Below are 22,314 nucleotides of genomic sequence, written 5' to 3'. Positions count from 1 at the left end.
TTCGTAGTAAGACCGGGTTTTTGTGGCAAAGATCTCTCTGAGCATTGGATGCCTTTCTGCTCCAGACTCTGTTGGCATCTTTGAGTCTTGCTTTTAAGATTGGGTCCATCACGGCCTCTAACTGCAGTGAACCCAACACACTTTCCTGTTGTCGCATGGTGAGTACTGTACTCTTGAGCGAAGTAGGCACCTGACAGATTGCGCAATTTCCTTTCTCTTGCCTTGTGGTAGAGAGAGGGTGTGTGACTTTAGGTTCCAGTGAAGTCCTAGCCACTGGAATTCTTGAACTAGAGACAGCCTGGACTTTTTGAGATTGATCTGAAAGCCCAGAGACTAGCAATTTCATGACTTCTTGAGCTGTCCGAAGACACTCTGACTTCGTTGCAGCCCAGACCAGCCAATTGTCCAGGTATACCATCACCTGGAGGCCTCTGTTCCGTAATTGTTGGACGATGGCCTCGACTAGCTTCATGAAAATCCTTGGAGCTATATTGAGCCCGAAGGGCATAGCTCTGAATATGTAGCCCTTTCTTGTCAGTCAAAAACCAAGGTGGGGGAGAAGCACTGACCTATTGGAAGATGCCAATAAGCGTCTGTAAGATCTATGGAGACGGTGTAGGACCCCCTGGGGTAGTAGGGTCCATATTTGCGAGATAGTCAGCACCTGGAACTTGTCGTTCAGAATAAATTTGTTTAGTGGGGACAAGTCAAGAATAGTTTGAAGAGTGTTCGAATCTCTCTTGGGCACGCAGAATAGCCGCCCTTAAAAGTTCAAGGATTTTGTGCAACAGATGACTCCCTTCCTGAGAAGATCCTGTACATAATCCTCTAAGAATGGTGTTTAGGGTTGGAAGAACCTCTTGAACTGAGGAGGTTTCTGTCTCCATTTCCAGCCTAGTCCCTTCGAGACTATGCTATGAGCCTAAGGATTGAATTCCCATCCATCCCTGAAAAGGTAAAGTCGTCCCCATACCAGTAGCTCCTCGTTGTGAAGGACCTGCTTCTTTAACCGCCTTGTCTCTACTTCCTTGGCCTATAGACTAACCGCCTCTTCCAGACTTTCCCCTGCCACTGGCGCTCTTCTTGTTAGCTCTGTCAGGGTGAAATGTAATGGTGGCTCTCTCATACACAGTGTTGAAGGCTGGAGACTGTGATACATATTGCTGGGGAACTGTGTACTGTACACAGTCTGGGGAACGGCGGCAACTGAGGCTGTAGTGACAGAAAAGGATTTCCTTCCCTTAAAGTATCTAAAGTATCTTCTAAGCTTTTTGCCCTTGGGTTGAGGTCCTTCTCCAGGGGTAAATTTCCTTTTAGAGGACATACCCCACTTTTGTTAACAGTAGGGCTCATATTTTCTTGGACCGCTTTGTCTATATCTTCCCCGCCCCCCACATTTTGGAGTCGATCAGTTTTTTAGGTTCATGCCTGATAGTCGCTGCGTCTAGGGCATGTTCTCTACATGCTCTTCTGGCTAGGAAGAAAGCATGGAGATCTCTACGGAAAGAGGCGAGGTGATTTTTTGCCAAGACCGGGAAGAGATCAGATTTGGAATAGTTTCTAATTAGCATCTCCAAATAAGATGGGAAGGATAAAGATGCAGATAGTCTTTCTTTAGCTTCCATTTCTTCTTTTAATAGGAATTCAGGTATTCTAGGCCTTTTTTCATTAAACTGCTTGCCCCCGATGTCTTTATCTAGTTTTTCAACGGTAAAAGTGTGTTGGATATCTTCCCAGCTGTGCAAATCATAATGTTTGCACTCCTCTAGCACTGGCAATGGTCTACCCTCCAATACTGCTTTCTTTACAACCTCTAAGCTTTTAGAGGCGAAGGGAGAGACAGTATCCTCTGGAGCTACAAAGGTGGCCTGCTTCCTGCCGAAAGCAGAAAGTTTGGTACAGTATTAGTAAATTCGGCTGTTTTTACCTTCTTAACCAAGAAACTGATCTTTGCTGTGGTCCAGGAAGATCGTTTTCCTAGGTATCGTATCATCACTAATATATGCTTCCGAGTTAAGCCTTACATAATAGTAAGGTTAACTATCAATCGAGGGGAAGAATTCTAAGTCATAGACTGGCTTAGAACCCAAACCTTCTTTGATATGGAGGTACCCTTAATTTAAAGCCATATGCTCAGCATAACTCCAAGGGTTCTTAACCGAGCATTCAGGTAGGTTCAAAGCTGGTGGAGCCTTAGAAGTAGGTGCCTTTTGTAAAGCTACGCTTGAGCACATGCATGTTTGGCATGTAAATTTTCCATGAAATCCTTCATGGATGCCATAAATTCCATTTGACCTAGAAACAAAGGTTTATCCGGTGTAGGAACAGGGGTAGAAGTAGATGATGGGGCCTGAGATACGAGGATGGGGGAATGAGCCAAAGAAGTTCTGTATTTGGAACTGTACTCACCTGATGTACATCTAGTGACTCGCCAGAGGTTTCCGTGGTCAGCAGGATCCTCTCCCTCTCTGACGGCACAGAAGAAGTTGTTGAACTGTTGTCGGTGTCTAGGCTCATCACTTGTAGAGTGTTCCTAACTTCATCATCCGCATGCTCCATAAGTACCGGCAGGAGTAGAACCGTCGGCAAATGGTGGCCAAAAACAGCGGTCACCTCGACCATGGGAAAGAGGAGGTCCTTAAGTTCCATGGAAGGAAGATAAGGAAGACCTTGTTGAGAGGTCTTCTGAAAGCCTCTAACCCACTGAAGAATCATCTTCTGATCCTGCGCTTTCACATCCTGGGGTACAGCAGTGACGTGGAAGCCAGTGTCTATAAGGCCCTTGCACACCTGGCAGTTGGTAGGTTCCCAAATTGCAAGGGACTCTTTTGAAACATGGCAGTCCTCATGTTTCTGGTAAGTCTTGCGACCACAAGGCAACTTGACCCGCCTGGTACAGGTTACCGTTGAACACTCTATTTCATTGGCAACCTGTAAAGAAGGAAAAATTTCAAGGAGTACAAATCATTAAAAAATGTTAAATTTTAGACTAAGCATATATGAAAATTTATACATACATACATATACCAAGGAACTTCCCCCAATTTTGGGGGGTAGCTGACATCAACAAATGAAACAAAAACAGAAAGGGGACCTCTACTCTCTACGTTCCTCCCAGCCTGACAAGGAACTCAACCGAGTTCAGCTGGTACTGCTAGGGGGCCACAGCCCACCCTCCCCCGTTATTCACCACAGCTGAAGCTTCATAATGCTGAATCCCCTACTGCCGCTACCTCCTCGGTCATCTAAGGCACCGAAGGAAGCAGCAGGGCCTACCGGAAATGCGACACAATCGCTCGCCATTCATTCCTATTTCTAGCACGCTCTCTTGCCTCTCTCACATCTATCCTCCTATCACCCAGAGCTTTCTTCATTCCATCCATCCACCCAAACCTTGGCCTTCCTCTTGTACTTCTCCCATAAACTTTTGCATTCATCACCTTCTTTAGCAGACAGCCATTTTCCATTCTCTCAACATGGCCAAACTACCTCAACACATTCATATCCACTCTAGCTGCTAAACTCATTTCTTATACCAGTTCTCACCCTCACTACTTCGTTCCTAACCCTATCTACTCGAGATTCACCAGTCATACAGGAAAAAATATACTTAAAGATATTTCTAGAATAAATATTCCTACCAAATATAATACTGTATGGCTAAGGCTACAAACCAATGGAGAACATGCCAAACAGCTGTGAAATCATTAGAGATTTATGAAAAACTATCTATGACAGTGTGGTAGAAATATGGAGGAAAGATTCACATCACAGGAACACCAGTACCCCCAGAGTCGCTCTATTAGATAACCTAAGGGGGCAAATTCACTTATCATACTGCCTAAGCTGGGAACAACTGCCCCCGAAGCAGCAGTAGTTGGGTCTAAGGCGGTAGCTATTTCTAACGACCATGTCATAAACTGACCTTTCAACACCCCAGGCATGTAGACACAACGTAGCTGAGTCATTGTCACGTCGACAAGGAGAGAGGGGACAATCAGGGGGAGACGTACAGGAATGAATGGCAGTGACTAAGGAAACCTGCCAAGACCTGGTCATCATCATTAACTTATGAAAAGCTCTGGGTGATAGGAGGATAGATGTGAGAGAGGCAAGAGAGCGTGCTAGAAATAGGAATGAATGGCGAGCGATTATGACGCAGTTCCGGTAGGCCCTGCTGCTTCCTCCGGTGCCTTAGATGACCGCGAAGGTAGCAGCAGTAGGGGATTCAGCATTATGAAACTTCATCTGTGGTGGATAATGTGGGAGGTTGGGCTGTGGCACCCTAGCAGTACCAGCTGAACTCGGCTGAGTCCCTGGTTAGGCTGGAGGAACGTAGAGAGTAGAGGTCCCCTTTTTTGTTTTGTTTCATTGTTGATGTCGGCTACCCCCCAAAATTGGGGGAAGTGCCTTGGGTATATGTATGTATGAAAAGACAGGAAGGGGGGGGGGGGTTTGTAGCCTATAAAGAGACGCACAGGACGGTCAGGACTACAAGAATTGAAAATTCAAAGGATATCCTGACAACCAGGCGGGATCCAATCGACCAACTTCAGAGGATAATAAGATGCTGCATAATTACTAATTCATTCATTGCCCTCCCCATCTTCCTTACAGTGGGGAGATTGGACAGAAATGTAAACTCATTACTTTCCATCAGCAATACATTTCAGATATTATATCCTGGAAAAATTTGGTTTCCTAAGTGACTGTCTGTCTCCGGACAGAAACTTAATTCTTCACCTGAGAATATTCTCTCTGGTTGTTAGGAGGTGAAATGTGGTGAATACTCTTGAACCTTTTCAGGTTCGATAGTCCCGACATCCTTGGATTTTAAACCAGCCAGTATGGTTATAAGAATTTCTTTCCTCCTAAAGATAAGTCTCATATTAAAGGACTATGGTTTGTCTTCGTGTAGGGACAAATCACAAATTTTGAAAATAATTATATTTTTCCTAACAATATAAATTTTAGTTCTTTACATTACAATTCTCATCTCATCCAACCAGTAATTCCTAGGTGAAGGTCAAAGTGGATACTCATTGTATGGGTACGGGGAGGGCTTCCCTACCACCCACCAGTACCTACTGTTACCTTGTTAAAACTTCTAACAACTGAGTTTCATCTTTGTTGGAGTCATTTTCCTATTAAAGGGATCTTGACGCAGGAAAAATCTATTTTTGGGCTCGAGCCATGCCGTCCTGATGGAAGTATTCCCTCCAGCAACTTTCTACTGTATAATATTTCTGCGATTGATATTATAAGAGAATTACCGTCAGGTATCACAGGGTTCTAACCCCCTGAGTGGCTATCCGAAGATATCGTGTATAATCAGGGACGTAGCCTAAGATAACCATAGGTCAAGCTTGGTTTTGTATAAATAAGAAAATATAAATTTTAAAATGTATGTTTTTTCTAATATTTAATTTCACTGGGAGGAAATGTTTACTAAAGTCAGTTGCTTTTCTAGTTAACAGGTTCAGGAGCCGGCGTTATTGGAGAGACAGGTGTTGTAGATGCTGGTGGAGAAGAGGAAGAGCCTCCACAGAAACCTATTGTTAAAAAGAAAAAGAAGGTTGATCGTACTCACAAAGTGGGGTGCACTGCAACAATCATAATGAAGGAGGTCATATATTATCCAGAATTTCAAGTAAGGCCACAAATTAATTTTTTTGCTTTATATTTATATAACAATTGTTCTTGAGTGTTACACACTTGCGCACACGTACATATTCTGTGGATAATATTATTTATGAATATTTTTTAATACTTGTAAATATTCCCGAAGTAATGTAATTCTACTTTGATTGTATAATACACCATAGCAGTAAATGTACTGTGCTCCAATAATAATGCAGTACAGCATGTTAAAACTTATACTGGCAATGTTAACCTCTTTTTTTCCGATGACGTCGGTATATGTCAAAACATGCCTGGTAATACACACTATGACGTGGGGATACATCATCTTCATTATTATTAGTACAGTAATACCTTGAGATATGAGTGTCCCAACATACGAGAAATTTGAGATACGAGGAGAGTTCCGAGCAAATTTTTGTCCTGAGATACGAGAAAAAATTTGAGATACAAGGTAGGTCCCTATGCAGCCGCCAGGTGGCCGAGTGTGCGAGAGGCTTCTCACCAGGACAGCATCGCTTGGTCTTTCCTGTCGGATGTCCGTCGTGTAAAGTTTATCTCCGAGCATCGGCCTTAGTGTTTTGTTTTTTTTACGCGTTTTTTTGTGTTAATCAGTACAGAATTAAGTGAATAAGCAATGGGTCTAAAGCAAGCGAGTGCAAACAAGGGTAGTAAAAAGAAAAAGCGTATGATTGCAATGGAGATGAAGCATGAAATAATTGAAAAACATCTAGCATCGTTCTGCTTGAGGATGGTACAAATTGTAGGTGTACTCCTCTCATATTGGTGCGCCAGCTCAGTCACTCTTACGCCACGTAAGAATGACTGAGCTGGCGCGCCAATATGAGAGGAGTACATCGACAATTTGTACCATCCTCAAGCAGAAGGATGCTATAAAGAGCACCAAGCCTTCTGAAGGAGTAACCATCCTCCAAACTGCGTAGTGATATTCACGACGAGATGGAGAGGCTTCTTTTATCATGGATAAAGGAGAAACAGTTGGCGCGAGATAGCGTGACCGAGACGATCATATGTGAAAAGGCCAGCAGAATCTATGATGACTTGAAAGGGAAGCAAGCAGCCTAGAGAGGGGAGACTTCGACGTCAGCGGAAACCTTCAAAGCCAGTTGTGGCTGGTTGGATAATTTCAAAAAACGAACTGGGATACACTCTGTTGTGAGGTATGGGGAAGCAGCAAGTTCCGGCTTGAAAGCCAGGGCGGATTTCGTCACAACCTTTGCCTTGGTTATCGCCCGACATGGCTTCATCCCCCAACAAGTCTTCAACTGTGATGAAACTGGCCTTTTCTGGAAGAAGATGACCAGGAGGACTTTCATCATGGCAGAGGAAAAGAGACTACCTGGCCATAAACCCAAGAAGGACCTGTTAACTCTAGCCTTGTGTGCCAATGCCAGCAGTGACTGTAAGGTAAAGCCACTGCTGGTGTACCATTCGGAAAACCCACGTGCTTTCTAGAGCCAGAGGATCTTGAAAGAAAAACTGCAAGTGACGTGGCGAGCTAATGCTAAGGCTTGGGTTACGCGGCATATCTTCACAGAATGGGTTAATCTGTCCTTTGATCCGGCAGTCAAAAAATATTTGACCGAGGAAAACCTGCCAATGAAATGTCTCCTGGTCCTCGACAGTGCCCCTGGTCACCCTCCTGGTCTCAAAGAGGTAATTCTTGATGAGTTTAGGTTCATTAAGGTCCTTCATCTCCTGCCCAACACCACGCCACTCCTCCAGCCCATGGACCAACAAGTTATTTCTAACTTCAAAAAACTGTACACGAAGCATTTGTACAAGAAATGCTTCAATGTCACAGACAACACCAATCTCACCCTTCGTGAATTTTGGAAGGAACATTTCAAAATTGTCTTATTGCTTAAAAATTATTGACAATGCATGGCAGGGTGTCACAAGAAGAACTCTTAATTCAGCATGGAAGAAATTGTGGCCAGCTTCCGTCGCTGACAAGGACTTTGAAGGGTTTGATACAATAGACCCTGATGACCCCGAACCTATTGTGATGGATGAAATCGTGTCTCTTGGAAAGTCCATGGGGCTGGAGGTAGATGAGGCAGACGTGAATGATCTTGTCGAGGACCATCAGGAAGAGCTTACGACACAGGAATTGATAGAGCTCCAGAAGATGCAACAATCGGAGGTGTTGCAGGAGCTCAGTAGCGAGGAGGAGGTGGACGACGAGGGCCGCCTTTCTACGGCAGAAATCAAAGACATGTTAGCGAAGTGGCAGGAGTTTTCTAATTTTTTGGAAAAGATGCACTCGGACAAGTTGGCGAGTGGTCGTGTGTTAGCCTATTGTGACGACACTTGCGTGCGTCACTTTCGCAACTTGAAGAGGAGACAAAAGCAAGCATCCCTAGATAGGTTCCTTTTAAAAAGGCCATCAAAAAGTGAAGGTAAAAGCGAGGCAAAAAGAGCCAAGCCGGAAGAAGAAGAAAAGTAATAAAATGAAAATGAAAACAAAATTAGAATGAAGTTTAGTGTAACGTAAGATTAACATTTTATTGTTTAGTGTGTGTACAGTAAGCTAATTTCATTTAATTTAAATTTAAAGTTACTTATTTCATTCAAGTTAAATTTAAAGTTTCTAATTTCATTTAAGTTAAATTTAATATTGCTAATTTCATTTAAGTTAAATTCAAAGTTAAGGTTATGTTACGTAGTGTTACAAAAGTGTTGCGTACCGAACGTGTTGCCGTCAAGTCTCTCTCCTCCCCGTCCCCTCTCCCTCCTCCTCCTCCTCCTCCTCCTCCGCACACACCGCCGTTAGCCGCTACCGTCTGTCTCGAAGGTAAGAACTCCATAATAATGTTACATTTCATTGAGCATCATAACCAGTTATTATTATTATTATTATTATTATTGTTATTGTTATTGTTATTGTTATTATTATTATTATTATTATTATTATTATTAATAATCAAATACTAAGCCACAACCCTAGTTAAAAAAGCAGGATGCTATAAGCCCAGGGGCCCCAACAGGGAAAATAGCCCAGTGAGGAAAGGAAACAAGGAAAAATAAAATATTATAAGAACAGTAACAACAATAAAATAAATATCTCCTATATAAACAATAAAAAACTTTAACAAAACAAGAGGAAGAGAAACCAGATAGAACTGTGTGCCCGAGTGTACCCTCAAGCAAGAGAACTCTAACCCAAGACAGTGGAAGACCATGGTACAGAGGCTATGGGACTACCCAAGACTAGAGAACAACGGTTTGAGTTTAGAGTGTCCTTCTCCTAGAAGAGTTGCTTACCATAGCTAAAGAATCTCTTCTACCCTTACCAAGAGGAAAGTAAAGCCACTGCACAATTACAGTGTCATAGTTAACCCCTTGAGAGAAGGTATTTGTTATTTTGTGAGCATAGAATGTTAATTAGAACAATTAAAAACATGTTTTTCCACTATAATATACTGTTTTTAGGGACTTTTTTTTCAGAGGGTGGGAACGGATTAATTTTTAAAGTTATTTTATATGGGAAAAATTCATCTGAGATACGAGCAAATTGACACACGAGCTAGGTCCCCGAATGCATTAAACTCGTATCTCAAGGTATTACTGTATTGAGAATACCAGCGTTTTCTTTATTTATTTGCATAGTGCATACTGTACTTATTTGATGCTTATAGTAAGGCTATATGCTCAATAAAGGGTAAAGAGGCCACTTGTCAAAATCATTACTCACCCATTCTGGACCTTCTAGCCAATAAGTTGATTCACCTAAATATTTAGTTGTTCTGACACAAATACAAACCTTCGATTTTTATAGGGTATTACTTTCGGCGCAGCTGAAAGACGAGCCTTGATAATTTTAGTGAGAGATAACTACCCCAGCCGCTAGTTACCAGGGGGGGGGGGGGGGTAGACTGGCTATCCCGCTTACCCACACCTCTTGGCTGAGTAACCACTTTACTTTTTGGCTCGGTAGAGGACGGACATGCTGCCCTTCTCTCCCACAAAGACTTGCCTTGATGTTTTTTTTTCTGTTTTTTTTTTTTTTTTTTTTTTTTATTTTTTGTTTGTCTTGTGTGTTTTCATTTATCTTACATATATATATGAGTGTATATACAGTAGGGTCCCGAATTATGCTAGAATTTGGTCGATCAATGACCTCGAATAAATGGAAAATCGCATATTTCGAAACACACAACGAACAGAAACAATTCCATTGGGGCCATGGCAACCAGCAATTTGCCTATTCAAACGTGTTTACCACCCATTTCCAATACTTTCTATGTACTATACTATATTTTATTATAATATAAAATTGTTCTTGTAAACAAATCAAACATTTAATATACTTTAAAATTCTAATAACTTAAAAAAAAGGTTAAAATTACAACCAGGATGGATGTAAACACCGTATATTTCCCGTTATAACACGACCCAAAATACAGAAAAATTTTAATGTTTGTCACATCTATTGTATAAGACAACTGGTGAATAGCAAAACCATCACTCTATAGAATAGCTTTTCTTGTATCATTGAAAATCCAGAATTATCAAAATAAAGGCGATTTTATATCATGCGTTTCCTAAACACGCCAAAAAGCACGATAAAAAACGACAACCAATGTTTTGTTTACGTTTTTCTCTGATCATAACAAGAAACAGACGCATTTACACATCTGTGTATAGGTTAGTTTTTGCATTGACAGCAATCTTACCAAGTATTGATTATATATATGTTGATTTTGTCATTACTAATGTTCTACTTAATTTTTCTTAGAACTTCCAAATAAATGAAGTGAATGCCATTTATATAATGTTTTTATTTATAACGCCGCCTGAAACGGAAACCTTCCATTCGTTTACTGTACGCTCTATCTTCGATCATAATAAACAAACGAAGGCATTAAACGCGCATGATCAAAGTGATAAATAATGATATTAAAAGCTTTTAGTAAATATTTTATTACAAATATTTACCGTATCTATATAATTTCCTACATACGTAGCAAAGCAGGAAAACTTTTTTTTTCTTTTTTTTTTTTTGCGTGTAATCAACAGTAACAAAGTGCCGCTAATGACAGAATGATAATTTACGATAATTCTAAACTGTTACGAAAGATAATTGTCCTTTCCATATCCAAAATACTTTTCCTAACTTCAGTTATAAGTCAACTTGTACCCACCTTTATGGAACCGTCAGAAAAAAAGTAATAGAAGAAAGTACTAGGCCGGGTTTTAAAGTCGTCGAACAATTAGGTTATCGCTATAACGTTCGACGTGACAGAGATGGTGCGAGTTTGGAGAAAGTAAGGAAAATTTAATCATAATTGCTTTTGATATAATTAATACTTTGTGAAGCCACAAAGATTTCATTTGTTACACACACACACACATACAGAGAGAGAGAGAGAGAGAGAGAGAGAGAGAGAGAGAGAGAGAGAGAGAGAGAGAGAGAGAGAGAGAGAGAGAGTGTGTGTGTGTGTGTGTGTGTGTGTTTTAAAAGTACTTAACAAAAAATATGATAGATTAAAACACATTGGTGCTTATGTAATATTAACTAACTGTATAGATGGTTTGAATAAGTTAAGGAATGGTATAAACAATACTTTGTTGCTGTATTCTTACGCGCATATTGAGAGCGGCAGCTAGACATCAGCTGATCTGATCACAGCCAGAAGTAAAACAAAAAGAAGTCAGCAATACTCGATTTTTAAAACACACCCGAAATTCAAAAACAAATGCACATGTTTTCTTAAACCGCAATTAACTATTTGAAGAGTAGCAATTTTCTAGAATAAAATGATGTTTCCTAAAATATTGTGGTTTGCTGACGAAATCAGATACCGTATTGTAAGCTATGATTGAAATGGATGTAAACACGGTATATTTTTTTTTGTTTTATATTTAATTGACACTTTAAGAAAACCGATTTTGGTTTCTTCATCTATTAGTAAGTATTGTATAACACAAGAGAGAGAGAGAGAGAGAGAGAGAGAGAGAGAGAGAGAGAGAGAGAGAGAGAGAGAGAGAGAGAGAGAATGAACCAGCTATCGTAATCGAATGCCGTGTTTAGAGAGAGAGAAAGAGAGAGAGAGAGAGAGAGAGAGAGAGAGAGAGATTTTTATAATTATACTTTGTACTCAGCAAAACCAATCTTTGCAAATCAAATGTATACTGTTTAAAATATGACAAAATATTGCCGACTTGTTAACGAAGTTTAGGCTATTCACTGCCGATAAACGACCCCAGTCTACTCGTGAAAACCTTGAACGCCCAAAGGGAAAAATAAAGCTTTTATATATAGTGTACTAAAAAAATAATGCTTTAATATGTGGAGAATTTTTATGTGAATGGTTGAGTGGGAACTTAGTCCAGGAAAGTCTCCCTACGGCAATTACCCAAAGCTCAACAGGGGAGGATAATGAGCACTTACTCTTGGGACACAAACGCCCTGCTAATACTTTACTGCCATAGTTCACTAACCTTTCACTCTTAAATACAAAAGGAGGCAATTTTACTGTCCAGAGGCCGGAGAACTCCACACGTTAATTTGGAAATAATTTATGGCCTACTCTAGCTTTGCCAGGGCTAGAGTCATCTCACTCTAAGGCTCTGTTTCGACTCCGTCCCAGTGACCCCAGTGAGATGATGTACAGGTATCTTACGTTAATGCAATTAGAGACAATAAAAAAAAGGGGAACAGTGGAGTATAAAAGTATAAAGTAAAGTTAAATGGGGATCTTCACCTTCAAAGCACTAAGTAAAAGAGCGTACACTCGCTGATACCAACTTACCTCTGTCTAGAGTGGGTTACACTCAACACCTTGGGTACTTCTGACCCGTCCCATAGTATAAGTGGGTAAAATTCATGTAATGCGGGTTAAGGATACCAAAATGTGTAATCTATTCCAAATGATTTATTACAGAAAAAAGGGATGGAAATAACTCGATGATTTTAACACAAAATTAAAAATTGGAAAAAATATCAGTAACTCAATTATAAGTTTTACATGTGATAAAATGAATAAGTGAATTTACAACACAAAAACTTGAAAACGTTAAACGGAATTAACTCGTGGATTAAACCTCAAACAGAATAAATAAGAGTAAAAAAATTCTGATCAACAATTTGTGCGGTAGGATGCTGTGAGGTCCCAACATGTGGTCAGTGACCTCAAGCAATTACCAAGATCAAAAAAATATGAATACTGTACATTAATTTCCATGCACGCAGCCCGAAAGATGTAATGCCAAAATAATACCTAAACTTAACTTATGAGAAATGGAAACTTATCTAAAGGGGGAATGGCCATTAGTTGAACTCACAAGATTTTTTTTTTTTTTTCTGTTGTGGGCGCCCGTGTCCTAAATGTGGCGGTCTTCAGTTTGCTCACTAGGCCTACAGCACTTAATTTGCAGAGTCAACGGCCCCCTCCAAGTTCTCCAACTAGCCCCCAAGACTGGAACCGATGTGCTGTAGAATTAGCAGCTATGCACTAACACTGGTCATCTGCTTGACCTCTACGTATTCTAGGTTAGTTATTGTGTAAGGGGACAGGCTAGTGATGGAGAGTGGGAGCACGAGGTTGACATTGGAGCCTGACTGGGCAGCTCCGTTTCGTACCGTGGCCTGTATGTTTGTGAGGTCGAGTTCAGGTCAGCTGCGTCCTCCTTCCTTCCCCCCAAAAAAGCGTATCTTGGTGCATAGGCCTACAGTCTTGAGGTGCCAACTCTCATTTAGGACAGGCTCAAAAGCCTTGTGCCTTGTGAATTTCAAGCAACACACTTATTTAGAATACAAGGAGAAATCTTGCAACTCCAGGGGGCAAAGACAATCCTAATTCTAAACATTTGGCATACAGAATAAAAAATGAAACTAAAAGGTAATTTAGCAAGTCGGGCTCACGTGCGTGGACAACCATACCTCCTAGACTAGCAGACTTGAGTTGTAATTAAGAGATTTAAAATACTGTACCTAAATACTTACGGTAGAATAATGTATACAAAAAACACATAAGTATTAATCTTGGGACACTCGCTCAAGAAAGACACATTACTCACATTTTTCCCTGCCGTGACGTCACGAACAATAACAAAGTCTATGTATAAACTATGAAGAAGAAGAGTAGTGAAGAAAATTCTTCACATGATATACCATCATTAACACTACCATTAAAATTATCAAAAGGTTGGAGAAAGATAAAGATTGCCGAGAACGTAACCACAATTCTGTTTACATTTTGTCAGCTGGACTCCCATAGTTGATTTTATTGTTGATGTGGAATTGTATCCTTAAATAGGCTTTGTTCCGTAACCGAAATACAAACCACGCTATTTACATTGGGTTTACCTTTTAGCGCAGCTGAAATGGCGAGCCATTAGAATTTAACGGTGGGTGTATTACCCCCGCGCTAGTTGGGGGGGGGGTAGGGGAGTGGTAGCTAGCTACCCCTCCCCCCCTCACACACAGATGAATGCTCACTTTCACTTTTGGCTCGGACTGTGACAGACATCTCTGTCTTGGTCCTCTCTTGGCAGCCATTGTTTGTTTTGTCTTTACTTAATCGCTTACTTTTCTTTTACTCAATATATATGTAAACATGTTTTCATGTTTGTATATATATCTGAGTATAGAAATCAGTAAGTTTCCTTTTCAGAGTTGTGTGTGTAGTGTACGATATCTACGTGGAGTCCTCGGCAGTTAGGCCACCATGGCATAATTTTATGGGTGGCGATCGAGTTTGACTTATGGCTTTCTATCTCTGTCTCTCTCTTGAGGTCGTTCACCCTTTTACTACGTGTTACTACGCCCTTGTAGCTTCCTACCGTGTGGGGGGGGGGGGGGTTGCTACGCCGTACGTTTGTCTCAATTAGTTTATGAATCTAATTGTGGTTGTTAATTTTTCAGCCTGTAGAACGATTCCTTTCGAGGTTTTCGTTCTTTCTTTAGTGTTCATTCCTTTTTAAATTACATAATTACATAGTTTCATAATTATAATTGTTATAATTCTGTTTTGGTTACAGCTCTCCTTCCGTGAGTGTAAGTGGTTGTGAGGGCACGTACCTGTTGTGTAATTCTTGTTTCCTTTCCCTCGGGATTCCTCTTCGAAGCCTTCCCGGGGGAATGAATGTGTACTAATGATTTTTGTTTTATTTTTTTACAGTTACCGATCTAGTTCGTTTCTGTAATATGGCAACGGTGTGAGCTGTCTTGTTGAGGCCTGGGGATTCGGCTGTTGCTGCCTCCCCCCTTGTATTTTCGTCAGGGGCGTGTTTCCTTCTACTGGAAGTACTCCCGTGACGACGGACAGCTCTCCAGTTCATTTTAGAACTCTCAGGAGGCTTGCCTCCTTGGGCGGGTAACTTTCCTTCCGAGGGAAGTTTTTCCTGTCCAGGCTTGAGTTTTTCCCCTTTTGGGGGGTTCTTCTCTTGCCTTTTTTTCGTGCGACTATGCTCTTGGTGCTGAGCGGTCACACCTGCAGTTTCGCTCAAGGGGCTGGGCAACTGCAGGAGCCCCTCTTCGCAGGATTGCTCCTTTTAGGTCACTGGCTGACCAGTCTCTTCTACGAAGTGTTTCTCTTTCGTTCGCGAGAGAGTACACTCATAGAGACTCCTCTTCGGAGGATTCTTCTGCTGCTGTTGCTGTTGGCCTCCTTCGCCGTAAGGCCCACCGTCCGCCTCGTCGTAAGGGCCTCTCATCGCCCTATAAGGGTGCTAAGAGGCGCCTTTTTGAATCTCCGTTTGCAGCCTACAACTCCTTCTTCTTGATCATCCGCCTTGGTGCAGATGGACAGCAGTCTGATCTCGTCTTCCGACGGGCAACGGTCTTCCAACGGACATCAGTCTCCCAGCGGACAGGCAACGGTCTTCCGATGGACATCTGTCTCCCGACGGACAACGTTCCCTTCGGGGCAAAGGGTTGCCTCCCACGGGGGTTCTTCCCTTGCGTGTCAGGGTTCCCCTGCGCGCCCTTCTGCTGTGTTCTCTCCTGCTCCTGCTCAGTGTTAGCGCACAGGTGCTCTCCTGCTCATCAGCGCTTCCTGATCGCTAGCGCTCTCCTTTCGCCAGCGCTCTCCTGTTCGTCAGCGCTCTCATGATGATCATCCCGGCTGTTCCTGTTGGTTCCTGTTACGCGCCCTGTGCGCCCACGTTCGCCCTCGCGATCTAGAACTTCGGTTCAGGTCTGGGTCAAGGACTCTTCTTCTATGCGCAGGCTTCCACGCGTTGCCTTCTGCTCGTCAGCGATCATCAGCCCACCAGCGATCATCAGCTCGCCAGCGATCACCTGCTCGGCAGCGTTCACCTGCTCGCCAGCGTTCACCTGCTCGCCAGCGCGCACAGGCGATTTTAGTATCGCCTATTCAACAGCGTTCTACACGTCAGCGATCACCTGTCTCTCGGCGATCTCCGGATCGCCCGCGTGTGTTACAGCCGGCGCACCAACGTTCTCTAACGCTTCTGAAGGAACATGGTTCGCCAGCTACTAGCTCGCCATCGCCCACCTGCGCATGCTGCTCGCCATCGCGCGATCGCCCACCTGCGGATGCTGCTCACCATTGCGCGATCGCCCACCTGCGGATGCTGCTCGCCATCGCGCGATCGCCTACCTGCGGATGCTGCTCGCCATCGCGCGATCGCCCACCTGCGGATGCTGCTCCCCATCGCGCGATTGCCCTCCTGCACATGCTGCTCGCCATCGCGCGATCGCCCACCTGCGGATGCTGCTCGCCATCGTGCGATCGCCCACCTGCGGATGCTGCTCGCCATTCCGCGATCGCTCACCTGCGGATGCTGCTCGCCATTGCGCGATCGCCCTCCTGCGCATGCTGCTCGCCATCGCGCAATCACTCACCTGCGCATGCTGCTCGCCATCGCGCGATCGCTCACCTGCGCATGCTGCTCGCCATTGCTCGCCAACGCGTCGACATGCCACAACGTACCATCGCTAACCTGCGCGTTAGTGCTCACCAGCTCACCACCGATCGCCTGTTTATCCATATCGCCAGCGGTCTTCCTCGCCCACGCAGCAGCGCGTTTCCTTGCCATCGCGCTAACGCTTGCGTTCGCCGCCTCGGACTCGCGCTCATTCACCTGCCCACCCTCGCGACCGTTCGCCTCCGCGACCCTTCGCCTGCGCGATCGCTCGCCTGCGCGCCCGCGCGACCGCTTGCCTGCGCGCCCGCGCAATCATTCGCCTGCGCGCCCACACACATGCTCTCCAATGTTCGCCCGCGCGCGAACCAACGGTTTTCCATCGCACGGACGGACGGTGTTCCGTCGCGCGAACCGACGGTGTTCCGTCGCGCGAACCGACGGTGTTCCGTCGCGCGAACCGACGGTGTTCCGTCGCGCGAACCGACGGTGTTCCGTCGCGCGAACCGACGGTGTTCCGTCGCGCGAACCGACGGTGTTCCGTCGCGCGAACCGACGGTGTTCCGTCGCGCGAACCAACGGTGTTCCATCGCTCGAACCTACAGGGTTTCTTCGCACGAACATCGGCCTAATTCTTGCAGTATCCATTGCTCGTCTTTGGGTTATCGCTCGCCGACCACCAGCTCTCGCCCTTCCTACCACACTCGCGCTCCTTCTGCGCTCCTTCGCTCACCTTCGTTTGCGTTCCTGCGTGACCGCGCATGGGCGCTTCCACGTTCGCCCACGCGCAAATCTTTGAATTACCATCGCGCGAGCTCCAGGGCGATTGCGACCACGATTCCCATTGGGGTTTTCGCAGCATGGCCAGCCTGGCGAGTTCTTCTGGAGCGTATTTCCAGAACACGGCCTCACCCCGTAAACGCAGAGCATGACACTTGCAAGAATAGGAAGAAACTTCAGGGAGGTCTGAGCAACACTCCTTTTTCCAGAACCTGGGTTAGCCCTTCCCCGTCATTCCCTGGAAGGATTTTTGGCGGGGGGCTTTCCGTTCGAGATTTCTCCATCGGCCAAGGGGTGACTGCTTACCCCTTCCTCTGGGGGCTTACCAGGTCCTTTCCCTCCTCGGTTACGGCCCAAGGTTTGGTTCAAGGAAACTATAGGAAGATCATGGGTACTTTCCTCCTTTCGGGCTCAGGCACCTTGGCCTTTCGTTGTTAAGTATCTAACTTGCGGACAAGCTCGATGTTGTACCATGTGGACGCGCTGACTGAGGGCTTCCTTCGGGTGTCTCATCTGTGGAGGTCGACAACCTCAGGCACCCTTCCATCCCTGAGAAGAGTTTGTTTGTGCCCAAGGACAGAGACTTAGACAGTGGCTGTGCGGAGGAAATCGACTTCCGTTTTCACTCCTCCAAGGCGCTTTCTTCCAGACTCTGCAGGGCTCCAGCGCCCTTTTCTTTCAACCACGTTGGCCTAAGTTATCGGCTATGACAACTGGGACAAGGTGTCCAATTGCAGTTTCCTCCTGTCAGGAACAGATGGCACAGGAGGCTCCCCCGGGGGGGCATAGTCCTAAAAGGAGTAGCAGAGTTCACGAACTCTAGGATTGCAGGTTTTTCGCTGGGAGGATGCTTAAGGTTACTCATCCGGATGACAGCTTCCCGATGCCCATTCCCGCACAATCTCTGTGATCAGCCAAGGATATCGCGCCTGCCGTCTCTGTCAGCGAATTCAGTGTCTCTGAACCTCTATGCCATAGCGTCAGCAAGAGTTGCCCGGTTGGGCAGAATGATCCATACCTTAGGCGAAGGTCTTCCATAGGATTATCGACGGCTTCACCCCCGGCCTCTTCAGTCGATCCTTTCTTGTAAGAAAGGATCTGAGAGGGGAGTTCCGTAGTCGACCTCTCAGCCCTGATCAAGTTTGTCGAACAAACTTCGGCCAGCGTAGAACAGCAGAATCGATCAGACTGGTAACGAGGCGACAGGACTCCTTAAACCCTGGATCGGAAGGACGGGTACTTTGTTGCCATTCCATCCATCTTCCAGGGAGCTTGTCGAATTCAGCCTAGACTGCAAGTATTCCTGCTTATGATGCAGTGTGGCTATCCCGCTGTGGCATAGCAGGTTTTTTTCCCCAGAGAACTCTCCCTGCTTTCCTCATGGCCGCTCAAGTGCAGGCTTCCGCCTCCTCTGCTTTTTGGAGGGCTGGTCAACTCCGGTAGGCTCGGGTTCGACCTTCTTCAGCGCCGGAACAAGCTTCCGGATGCTTCCATGAGTGTGGGTTCATGGTATTTTGCTTGGAGCCTTCTCTTCTTCTGCCTCAACATCTGGAGTATCTGGCCATGATATTGAGTCAACGGCCTTACCACGTTGGAAACCCCGCTTCTCGTCCGTCCAGCGAGGTTAAGCAACGTCGGTTCTGGTCGGTACTTGGATAGGTGACCACCTGGGGACGCCAGATTCTGTTGCCACATCCTCCGAGCCTTCCTTTCAGTTGACTGTGGCAAGACTGAGGAGAGTCGCAGTACCTGTTCTCAGTCAAGCAGAGCTTTTAGCCCTACCTTGGAACGTTTCCTAGTTCTCCTTTCCACATTGACCCATCTGTAGTCCGAACGGTCGCCTCAGGATAAGTTCCATGTGGGGCGGTCCAAGTTCCGGTGGCTTCAGGCAACGTTTAACCGGACTTCCTGGCCCCTATGGGACCAGCGGAACTATTAGACCTGCAATGGGGGTTGACCTATGGAGCCTCTTGATGGTAGTGGATATTCTCGTCCTTTCCCCACATTCTTGATGCTGTTCTCGGACTCGTCAAAGGAAAGGGGGGGGGGGGGGGGCAGGTTTTGGTCCAGGCCTATGGTCAAGACCTGAAGGATACCTCTCCATCATTCAGGCAGGCTTAGGGGCTGTAGTCTGGCCCCTCTACAGATCCTACAGCTCCTGCCGGGTCGCCCCGTGCGCGTCGACTTCATGATTCTGGCGTGTTCTAACCAGCAGGGGACGCATTTTCACACCTTCACATCTTGCAGTAGATACCGGGATGATTGAGATTCTCTCAATACCACCATCGGCTCTCTCATTCCAGGCAGGGGAATGTTCTCTCCGACTATCCGAGCAGAGCCTCGTAGAGAGAGTGTACCTGGGGGTCTTTGACCTTGAGTAACCAGCAAGTCCTGGTCTGGGGGACCTGATCGCGACAGCTTGGAACCTCAAGCTTCTGCTGTTCTTCCCCCCAGTCTCAGACCCCGAGACTCTGGCAAGATGCATTCCGATGATGGTGGGACAACTTCGACGCCTGCGTCTTCCCTCCTTTTTGTCTGTGGACAATGGGTCTCAACAAGACCAGGTTGTCTGTCAACCTTTCAATGGGAGAGCTCCATTGGGACTATGCGCAGAACGGTTTCTGGACCCTCTGCTTCCCCTGACGGAACTCCCGGGAGAGCTTCTCCCACGGCGCAGACTACTCAAACAACCACACTGCGACATCTCTCCCGAACCGGGGGCGTCGCTTCGGCTTCATGCCTGGAGACACTACGCCTCCTCCTCAAGAAGAGACAACCTGCTACAATCGCGGTACGGAGGTCGCGTCATCTGCGATAGTCATCCGCAGGGGTCTTCCAGGCAAAGTGAAGAGTCTGCGGTGGTTGGTGCCGTGAGAGATATACCTCTTCCCTTGAGGCCTCTTCTCCAGCAATAACGGTCTTATTGCCTTTCGGCGTGAGGAAACTCCTTTCTGCTCTCGGCAATGAAGCCTGTCGCTCAGCCTTTCCCTGACCTTCAAGCTTAAAGGAATAACTTTTTCCTGCCCGCTGGATCTTTCCTCGCTCATGCGAAGCTACGATCGTCCCTGCTCTAGTCGGAGGAAGACCTCCAACTTGGAGCATGGCTCGGACTTTTAGTCCTTTAAGAGATCTTCTCAAGACCCTTTACAACAGGCCTCGGATTGTATTCCGCCTTGGGTCTCCTGCTCACTCTGGCCACGGCCAGTGTGTAAGCAATCTTCTTGGTCTCGTACGACTCCCCCTTTCTATGGAAGAGGGGAAGGCAACATTCAGGTTCGCTCCTGAGTTGTTGGCTAGACTCAGAATCTGGGGGTCCCGGCCCTTCGGTCCAATTCCTTCAAGATTTCGAGTCTCCATTCTGTATCTGATGTCCCAAGACCTTCTCTTTCTTGCCAGTAAAGGAATCGAGAGGTTATCTTTGGGAACAGCTGCAGTTTGTCCTCAGTTGCAGCCGATTTGGGAGCACAAGGAGGACACTGGGGAGAGTCACCAGTATACCTCTTCAGCCCGGACTCAAGGACATTCATCTCGACCTGTCTCCAGACCCTCCCCCGTCACGTCGCCCTACAGCACGATGTTGGATACATCGCAACGTCCCTCGCCTTCGAGTAATACTACTCTGTGACGCAGGTGCTACAAGCTGGAGTCTGGAAGCGTCTAATGACCTTCGCAGCCCGCTTCCTGCAGGGCGTGACCCACAAGAGTCTCGATACGTTTTCTATCGCTCTGTGGTGGCTACACAACAGCTGGTCTAACCTCAGGCTCCTTTTTGGACAGGTAGCAGAAGGTTGAGGGCATTGTTATCAGGTTTTAGTCTGCATGAACGAAAGAAGTATGTCTGGCCCTTATTTCTTTCTTCATCATCCCCTCTACGGGGAGGCAGCATCCTGGTCTCTGCATAGCTGACCTCGAACCTCTGCAGGTAAACCATGCTTCCTTGTGTTCCGAGTATTGAGTCAATACTGTCGCGTCCCCCATACCCTGACGAGGTGGTATTGGGAACGTCCTAACCCAGAGTTCCTTCTGGAACTCCAGGTCAACTGCCTAGGACGGGTCACACTTCTTCCTTCACACACAAGCTTATGTAGGCCACACGGTTCCTTGCGGAGCAAGGAACTTGTGAGGTGCAGGGACTCCTTTTCTCGAGTGCGACTCACTCGGATTCTGAGTCCCCGGGTAAAGCCAAAGCCAGTATGGCTGGGGACTTTCCACCCTACCTAATGGGTAAGTCCCCAATGTAAATAGCTTGGTTTGTATTTCGGTTACGGAACAAATGACCAATTCGAAGATAATTTGTATTTTTCCTAACCATACAAACTTTAGCTATTTACACATATTTGCCCGCCAGCCCTGTCCGCCAAGACAATTCCTACCTCTAAGTGAAAGTGAGCATTCATCTGTGTGTGAGGGGGGGGGAGGGGTAGCTAGCTACCACTCCCCTACCCCCCCCCCCCGCTAACTAGCGCGGGGGTAATATACCCTCGTTAATTTCTAATGGCTCGCCATTTCAGCTGCGCTAAAAGGTAAACCCAATGTAAATAGCCAAGGTTTGTATGGTTATGAAAAATACAAATTATCTTCGAATTTGTCATATTTATAATGAAATTATGTTAATAAGATGTAATGTTGATATCATTTTGTAACATTTATTATAAATCACCGTATTTAGGGCTACCAATATACTTAAAAAGATAATAGATTTGATACATTTTGTAGTGCTTGACTAGCAGACTTTGAACAGCTTCGCAGATACAGAAAATTTATTTTTGAAAAATAGCTATGGCATAAAAGGGGAATCGTATAATTCGAACACGTATAATTCGGGACCCTACTGTATGTATAAATGGAATTATACGTTGTTAGATACGTGTAACTTTAATTGCTGTTGACATCGTATCCAACAGCCTCCGCCGTAGGGAGTTGTCATTCGCCAGGTTCTCAACACTGCCGTGTGTTTGTTTCATTAAAGTTTCTAACAGTTCAGCTCCCTTTCGAGGAATTATCTTACAAGGAAGGTGACTTATTCCCCGAATAGTG

General features: G+C 45.3%; 1 protein-coding gene and 1 pseudogene across 1 annotated transcript in view; both read left to right on the top strand.

Annotated features, from left to right (window-relative positions):
- Positions 1–22,314, top strand: part of LOC137614828 (uncharacterized) — a 131,960-nt gene that overhangs the window by 62,927 nt on the left and 46,719 nt on the right. The window contains exon 3 of the mRNA XM_068344489.1: positions 5,471–5,650. Coding sequence (XP_068200590.1) covers positions 5,471–5,650 — 180 coding nt within the window. The remainder of the gene's footprint in view (positions 1–5,470; positions 5,651–22,314) is intronic.
- Positions 18,851–18,969, top strand: LOC137615584 (5S ribosomal RNA; annotated as a pseudogene).

This window comes from Palaemon carinicauda, chromosome 21, assembly GCF_036898095.1.
Source record: "Palaemon carinicauda isolate YSFRI2023 chromosome 21, ASM3689809v2, whole genome shotgun sequence".
NCBI lineage: Eukaryota > Metazoa > Arthropoda > Malacostraca > Decapoda > Palaemonidae > Palaemon > Palaemon carinicauda.
The sequence above is the reverse complement of the archived record's forward strand: the minus strand, read 5'-3'. Positions and strand labels throughout refer to the sequence as shown.